This window comes from Caloenas nicobarica, chromosome 20 (genome assembly GCF_036013445.1).
Source record: "Caloenas nicobarica isolate bCalNic1 chromosome 20, bCalNic1.hap1, whole genome shotgun sequence".
Classification (NCBI taxonomy): Eukaryota; Metazoa; Chordata; class Aves; order Columbiformes; family Columbidae; genus Caloenas; species Caloenas nicobarica.
Genome location: NC_088264.1, coordinates 7,142,833 through 7,150,943, shown reverse-complemented (window position 1 = coordinate 7,150,943; position 8,111 = coordinate 7,142,833). Strand labels below are relative to the sequence as shown.

The 8,111-nt window shown below is 50.7% G+C and overlaps 1 protein-coding gene across 1 annotated transcript; it reads right to left on the bottom strand.

Moving 5' to 3' along the window:
* Positions 1 to 752: 752 nt before the first annotated feature.
* On the bottom strand, positions 753 to 3,545 carry FASLG (Fas ligand). Its single transcript, XM_065649141.1, has 4 exons — positions 3,156 to 3,545; positions 2,741 to 2,786; positions 1,585 to 1,638; positions 753 to 1,150 (listed from the first exon to the last, which is right to left on the bottom strand). The coding sequence occupies exons 1-4, from the start codon at positions 3,543 to 3,545 to the stop codon at positions 753 to 755; spliced, it is 888 nt and encodes a 295-aa protein (XP_065505213.1).
* Positions 3,546 to 8,111: the final 4,566 nt, after the last annotated feature.

The following is an 8,111-nucleotide window of genomic DNA, read 5'->3' as shown; positions in this document are numbered from 1 at the left end:
TGGCCATGGATTCTCTCCAAGGTTGGGACTTCCCTCACAGCACCACTGCTTCAGGCACATTCCTTGCAAAGCAGTGGGGATGAGTTAAATAAATGGGTTAGGGGACATTTTCTGGGATGGGAATGGTTGATAACTTAAAACAAAATGAACATATCACACGTAATGAGCCAGCCAGAAGGCAGGTGCCTGTTGTTCAGCAGTCAGTGCCCAATGCCCAGGCAGGGTGGCCGGCCGCGGCTTGGGAAGGGCAGTTGAGGCCCCCCACACAACTCCTGCCCGCGCCGCTGCCCACGCGTGGCACGGCACAGCCCAGGCACCCACAGCCCTGGCTCACGGGGCTTCCTCAGCGCCCGCCAGCTGTCCCAGGCTCACCAAGGCCATGGTGCCATGTGGGGCCACTGGTACCAGCATCTTCTCAGGTAGCAAGTAGTGAGTTTCAACAGGGTCTCCAGCACACTGCATTTTGAGTTCGTTGGGTTTTTTCTGTTTTTCTTTTTTTTTTTTTTTCCCTAGAGGGGGATAATGTGCAATTTTCTTCAGGTTGACCCAGTCCAGCCCTGGTGCTTCCCAGAGGTCAGCTTTCAAGACTTTACCAGTTGCTTGAGCCCTCTCACAACGAAGGGCAAAATATGGTTTCTTGGTGAGCTTTGTGGTGCGAGACCCTGGCTTGGCCACTGCTGCGCAGCCAGCACTCACCCCTCACACGTCCCAGTGTGTGTGGGGCACTGCCGGCCATGATCCAACAACCCCATTTAAAGTTTAAATAAGCCAAAGAATGTCTTGGATTCCTCAAAATTAACCAGAGCAATTTTGGAGACGTTGACGTGCAAACTGTCCATCTTCCTGAGCTTGAATAGAGCCCCCAGGTAGCTTTTCCGGGCCCATGTTTTCTGACTTGTACAGTAGTTGATGCCTTTGTCCTCCATCAGCACATGGCTGCCTGGTGAGGCCGGGTTTTTCTTGTAGACAATGTGGGTTAACATCTGGCTGCTGCTGCAGACGCTGCCCCGGAAAAGCACGTTGGAATACACGAAGTACAGGCCGGTCTCATTGATGACGAGGCCCTGATCGCGGTACTCAACGCCGTTGGTGAAGGCATGGCCGGAGATGGGCTCCCACTCCAGAGGGAGGTCTCGCTGGGCTGGGTTCCCTGGAAGCCAAAACAGGACAAGTGTGGTAAGTACATGCAGTTCTGACAGGGAGTGGGACCTGAGCAAAACCCACACAACAAGTCAACTGTTGTCCAAACCCTTGTCTGCAACGCGGAAAGTCTGCCCCGACCTCGCGCTGGTGGGAGCTCTCGCCTTCCCCTCGCTCAACGCCAGCCGCTTGTGACAGCCTTCTGCCCCGCACAGCCCAGACGCCAACCAAAAACCAAACGAACAAACAGAGCCCTCACTGAAAAGCCCAAGTGACGGAAAGATTTGAGCTGGGGTGTAACTTCCCGCTGCCGGAGCGCACGTGTTACCAAAGGAAAACAGGAGAGCCCGTGCAAGGTGGGCTCCTCACAACTACAGCCATGCCACCCACTCGCTGAGCCACACGTCCCCTGCTCCCACATCTTGCTGGCCCCTCGGCACGTACCTGTTAAGTGTGCTGCCTTCCTCGCTTCCTTTGCCGTTGACTGTTCCTTCTGCCCTGCACAAAAATAGGGAAGACATTAGCCGTACAGTCCATGGAGAAGCCAGCCCAGAGAGCTTCTGCTAAAATATCCTGTGATCAGAGCACTGAGCATCCAGTTAAAATGACAGCTCCCCTGCCCCTAAGCAATAGATTACAAAATTTATTGATATGGGAGTTGATGGGTACTGGAACTGCCCTTTCCAGAGAATTTTGATATTTCTAAAATTTGTTTTCATTCAGTATCAGAATAAACTTGAAAATAAATTAACTTTCCTATTAAGCAAAATCCTCAAGGGAAAAATAAATACATTTTCAGATCTAGCAAAAATTGTCAAGAGAGCTGCAAATTTCTTTTTGACTTGGCCATCTTTAAAAAGGGATATTCTTATTGATAGCATTAACGTGGAATGTAAAAGTAAAATAATAGTTTGGAAGTTCAGAATATGCTTTTTAAGTTGCTCCATTCAGATTGAAACTCTTTTTTTCCTAAATGAAATTTAGAAAAATTGGCAGGTTCTTGTGGAAAGTTTCGATTTCAGTGAAATGACATTTCTAAAAGAAAAAAACCCCACATATAATCAGGATCTTCTCAGCTCTCTTTGGCTGCAGTGATACTTTGCACCAAAAGAATTTAGGAAAAAATAAATTGCACTCTCAATGGTGGGAGTGAATCTCCCACCCCCAAAGCAAATGAAACCCTCTGAATCACCCAAAAATATTGAGTAAGGAGGGAAAGAAGTAACATGTGGTGCCTGTCTCCATTCTCTGCCTTCCGTGCACATTCTTGCTATACATTAGGACAGCCAGAAACTCACTTTTGCAGGTGAGTACCCCCAGTACCATTGTCCCACTGGGCCTGGGAGGTCCAAGGCAGAGGGACAGTGTCCCAGGAACCCATGGCTGACACCGCTAAGCACCCCAACAGGCAGGGCGCAGGACCTCATCTCCACACTCCAGAGATAAAGCTCTGTTCCCAGCCAAGCAAGTGAAATCAGCACTTTCAGAGTATCGAGCTGTGAGCCTGCCTTTGCCCACTGCTGAGGAGAGGGAAGAGCTGGACAGGAGCATCCGCACGTGCTAACACAGAGGAGTTCGTCCTCTAGGTACATCAACTCACCTTTGAGTTTCTCCAAAGCTGGAGGGATGCGTTCACTGCTGGCAGACTGTCAAAAGAGAAGAGTGACAAGCTGTCTTAGCAGAGTGAGAGCAGAAGGGCAACCTCTAAAGCAGCCAAGAACTATCTTGGCCAGTAGCTAATTCTGGGTGCTCACGGGGAGCTGTGAAGTGCTGAGAAACATACAGAGAGAAAGAGACCTCGCTGCACTCAGAAACACAAAGACATCCAGATACATCAGTCACCACAGCAGTCACCCCCAGTACTAAGCAACCCCACTTACACTGCCGTGGCAGACTTCTAACCAGCCTGCCCCTTGGGGAGTTTTACACCACCTGAGCACCTCAGACCCAATTTTAAGTTCTTCTTTTTTCCCCTGTTTGCCCAGAGCCCCTGTGAGCAGCCAGGCAGATCTCACCTCTCTGAGTTCAGCCAGTTCCTTCTCCAGGTGGAAAATCTGAAACATGCTCAGCCCCACTCCAGTGAGGGCCACCAGGATCAGCAAGGAGACCACCAGGAAGCCGACACTCCTCCTTTCCCTGTTGTTCCTTGGTTTTCTCCTCCGGTCAGGTACTGGTGGTGGAAGAGGAGCGACGGGGGGTGCTGAGGGGCAGGAAGCACTTGTGTTGGCACAGCCGTCCACCCAAAAGATCTGGGGGTACACGTAGTTCAAGTTCTGCTGCATGGCTGGGAGTGGGATGGGCTGGACGTGCTTGGCGTTATCTTCCATACGGCAACCAAAAACTTCCTGGGCTGCCCCGGACTGAGCCCTAGGGGAAGACCCAGCTCTGCCTTTATACGCCTGCATCAGTCCAGCAGCGAGCGCCTCAGCTCAGATGCTGCACCTCTATAAAAGTCTCAAGCATCAACAGCAAACCCCAAAGAGCTTCCGCCTTCGGCTGCGAGTTGAGGGCACCCGCCTGCTCCTCCCACACCGAGGCAGCACGCACAGAGAGCGGGACGAGCCCGGCGGCAGACCGTGCTCGCACAAAACCGCGCCGGCAGCCGGCTCGGGAAGCAGGTGCACGCAGCAGCCAAGTGCTCGTGGGGCACACGAGGGCTGCGCTGCCCGGCAGGGGCTGAGTAATCAGCGCAGCGCACACCCACCAGCCAACCACCCTTTCCAGCAGCCCACTCGGGCAGAGGCAGCTGCTTTTCCACAGCCGTGTCCTGCACCACAAGCAGAGCAAGAGGAATGACAAAACCTCTGGTGTCCAGCCCCAGAGTGGGGCAAGGACTCCTCCACTCAGCAGAAGGATGAAGACGAGATCCCAAGCGCAGCTGTGGGTGCTGGGGAGCTGCTTTATTTCGCACAGGATGACTTACTGCCGTCTGTTGTGCATCTCACCTTTTCTTTGGCTGCTCTGTAGGGCACGGATCCTGAGCCACAAAACGCCGGTCGCAGACGTCGACCCACTGTGATAAAAATCGTGCTGAGAAGAGGAAGACACCGTCAACGCGGCAGCCTCAGCATTAACGGCCCGTGTAGGGCCAGCTCAGCGGGCTGTGTGGGGCACCGGCCAGGCTGCACCAGTGTGCTGTAATGTGGGAAACACGCGGCGTCTCGGGGCACGAGCGGGCTCTTCTGGCAGCTTCTGCTGCCTCTCTTACCCTTGCCAGTACTGAATCTGGTACCAGGGTCCTCTTCTAACCTGAAGCAGCTTTAGAGAGGGGAAGGCTTTTCCACCATCTCTTCAGGAGAATGCTGAGCACTGCAGCAGGACCTAACCTGGCTGAGTAACTTGTGACTAAAGCCTGGGATAGACACTGTGCTACTCCTCTTGGTGGAATTTCTTTTACCTTCAAGAAAGGATCCAAAATTCAGGCCATGCTGCAAGGACCAGCACTTATAAGACCTCATTAGGAAATCATAATGAGGAGAGATGGGGAGGACATTTCCATTCCTCAGTTTCCAGTTTCCATTCTTCATTGACCACAGATTTCCTAGTGGTGGCAATGAGATTTTTCCACAGATTTACAGGTGCACACAAGTGGTTATAAACAGCAGTTTGTCCTTCCTTTTTATAGACCTATATTGAAGTATGTATTTGTATGGGGTAGTATTTAAGAAAAGGAAATGCTTAATACAATAACAAACTGGAGATTTGTCTCCTCTGTGGCTGAAGGAAGCAATCCCAACATGCAGGCTTTGATCTTGAACATCAAAACTGGGGTCTGAGAACAGCGTGATTTAGCAACATACACACACTTGTTTCTCCAAAGCAAGGGCTCAGCTTTGCCTCCAACCACACCAATAAGTCAGATGTGTCCTCAAAGCCTTGCCTGCACCACCAGACACCCCACTGCTTTTTGAAGATGTTCACCGCAGCCGTTTGCTGCAGCGGTGATCCGCAGCACAAGAGGTTTCAGCAAGCTGTCTGGCTCTTCCTCGTACTTCTAGGTTTCCAACGTAAAATACACAAAAGGAACATAAATTCAGCTCCAGCAGTTGGATCCTGGTCATGCCTGCCCTCTCTGCGTCCCAGAACAGTGCTAGTGCTCCCCAGCCAGCCTGAGGACAGGTCCTTGTCTGCTCCTGCAATCATTACAAGAGAGGGTCACGCAGAGGGCTGGGCTCAGCTCCACGGCTCCCGTGCCACGTGGTGAACTGCAGCCTGTGAGCCAGTGCTGGGCACAGAGAAAGAGATGCCTCCGAGGCACAGGGAGCCCGGAGCGGCGGCAGGACGGTCGGGCATCCCCTGCCAGCGCCCTCCCCATCACGCCCTGGCGCAGCACTCCAGCCCTGCTGCTGCCACCAGCATCTGAGCCACGAGTAGGGGGATGCACAATCAGTGCCTGCACCCCCTTGCTCTCAGAGCAACGAGCACAGCGTGCCTGTGGGGCTTCCAAACACAGACATGGGTGTCAGGGAGCTCCTGTTTCTTTAATGGCCTCTCTGGCCTGTTCAACTGCTGTAAAATACAGTGACAGCTCTGCGACTGGAGCCCCGGACTTTCTCCAAGTTGGGGGCATTGCCGACAAGCCCATCAGAAGCCACCAAGCACACAGCTCTGCCTGGAGAGGATCCAGTCTCAAGTTTTTTCTGACACTGTGTTTAATGCAGAGAGCTCGTCTTGGTGGGATTGCAGACACAGTAGCAGTTTCCCTTAAATGTCAGCGTACTTATTTCTCACCCACCGCTTCCTATTTTCACAAAGATGCTTTTTTTTTTTTTTTTTTAAATGGGTAGGTGAGAGGGCAGAGACAATGAAACCATAGCCATGTCTGCTGCATCTTCTCTTTCAGATGCTCAGATCAAGAGCCTGCTAATACCACACATTGTGGCAAGCCAAAGACCAGGGCTGTTTTACCATCAGAGGATCATTTTGGGTGCACAGCACATTTTGAGACCTCTCCCTTCCCAGCACACTCTACCGTACTGGCCGTGCTGTCACACTCTGTTTCCCCTGTCACCACCTCCAGAGATCTCCAGGGTGACACACACTGGAAGACAGTGGCAAGTGGGGCTGTGTGTGCAGCACAACATGCTGCCTGCGGGCTCTGCGTTCTGCTCGCTTCCCCGGCTCAAGCAACACAAAATATTAACAGGGCTTTTGAAACAATAGTGGGACAATTTGCCATAGGTAGACACCTGAGTCAACCTATTTGGCTAGAAGGCCTAGAACTAGAGCTCTCCTAAAATATGGGGCAAGGACAGCTGGGCAGAAAAGGAGGACATAAAAAGGACAAAAGGGGTGTCAGATTTGTCTGTCTGCCTCCCTGGCCCCTCCTTCACCCAGTCCGCAAGATGCACGCTCTGTTTTCCGCAGCCACATTATGTCATTCGAACAGGAGGGAATGTTTTCAAACGGAAACACCTTCCATATCCTTTATCAGCGTATCAATCCCCTTTGCCAAAACCAACAAAAGACAAGCCACAGTTAGAAAAAGAAGATTTGCTCAGCAGAACCTTCTCCATCCCCACCTCACCCCTGTAAGAGAGGTGGGAGCTCTTAATGATACAAACCTATAATAAAGTTTATGTTGACAGCAAAGAAAATCAGCCAGCAGCTAAAAGTTTGTATCAGCAGATTTAAGGACAAAATCATGACCTGCTTGAAATACACCAAAGAAAGCGGGACTTGAACATGATCCAGATCTAGTACTTGACAAAAAATAAAACCAAAAAACAAAACAAAACCCTAAGCGTGAACCGCTGTATAGGAGAGGCTCTTATCAGGTTCTGGACAGAGTCAGGTATGTGCCTGTCTGAGAAAGATTAATGGATGTTTCCTATTACACTAGGAAACAAAAAATCTTCCCAGGGAGCCACTAACTGGGAGCCAAAGCTGAAGGAGTTTGTGCAAAACACACATGGATTTTTGACTGAACGTCAGAATGGATGCTTGTGGGAACTGCCTCCAGAGGCAGCACTTCTCCTGCCACTGAAGCCTTCGAGGGGTGTGGGAGACAGCGGAACTCAGCCACACTTTGCAGTTAGCGCTAACGTCTTTGTGTAATTTCTTTATTACCTTTTTTTTTTTTAACAGTTCAGTTTTCAAGACACGGGCGATGCTTCTCATTTCCTCAACAACCGCTCTCCTTGCTAGAAGCACTTGCAGCATACATAAAGCCATATCCTTGGTGCCAACAGCACACGAGAGAGAAATTCACATATTCACGCTCAAGAGCAGGTTTCAAAATCCATTTCTAACGGCCCTGGCCTGGTGTTGCTCCTCTTCCAGCAAGCAAGATGCTTTGTTCCCTCCTTCACCATGACCCCAACAAGCAGGCAGCAGCCCTGGGTTCAGCAGAAGAGGTGCTGGGCTCTGACCTGACACGGGACAGAATCCAAGCAGGGAAGGAGCCAAAGCGGCTGAGAAAAAACAGGCAGAATTGAAACCAGCAGATTATTTTTTTTCTTTCTTTTGCGTCTGTAATAAAAGCAAGGAAATGAGGCATAGTGGTTATGAGGTAATGGGATCTGTTGCTCGAGTATCCGAGAAAAAGAGAAGCAGGTAATTTCATTAAATACACTAGCTTAGTCATGGAAGAAATGGAACGAGGTGGTGTGGCCGCTCAGAGGTTAGGAGGAAGACCACAGCGAGTGTGCAGGTGGTGATTTCCCGTCCTCCCCGTGACGGTTGAGTGTGGGAGATTTGAGGGATTTTCTTGAAAAGAATGGACACTATATGGAACTGAACAGGCCTGTGAGGCCTGTGTGAACAAGAGCAAAACCAGCCTACACGCCTTACGTGACTTCGAGCAGCCTTGAGCGAGAACAAGAGAAAGTGTGTCTGGTGAAGAAATCAAGAGTCAGCAAGTCAGCAATTTTGTAGTGAAGTAATGCTGAATGTCAGAGCTCGTGCTCACTGTTAAGATCCGATCCCTTGTTAGTTTGCGGCGCGTGAACAGTACTTATTAACTAATTACA

Excerpts from the sequence above, each read along its gene's own strand:
- FASLG (XM_065649141.1), bottom strand. The coding sequence starts at position 3,545 with ATGCAGGCGTATAAAGGCAGAGCTGGGTCTTCCCCTAGGGCTCAGTCC. Across the intron at positions 2,787-3,155 it reads AACTGGCTGAACTCAGAGAG|TCTGCCAGCAGTGAACGCAT; the intron begins GTGAGATCTGCC and ends CTCTTTTGACAG. Across the intron at positions 1,151-1,584 it reads GAAGGCAGCACACTTAACAG|GGAACCCAGCCCAGCGAGAC; the intron begins GTACGTGCCGAG and ends TTTGGCTTCCAG.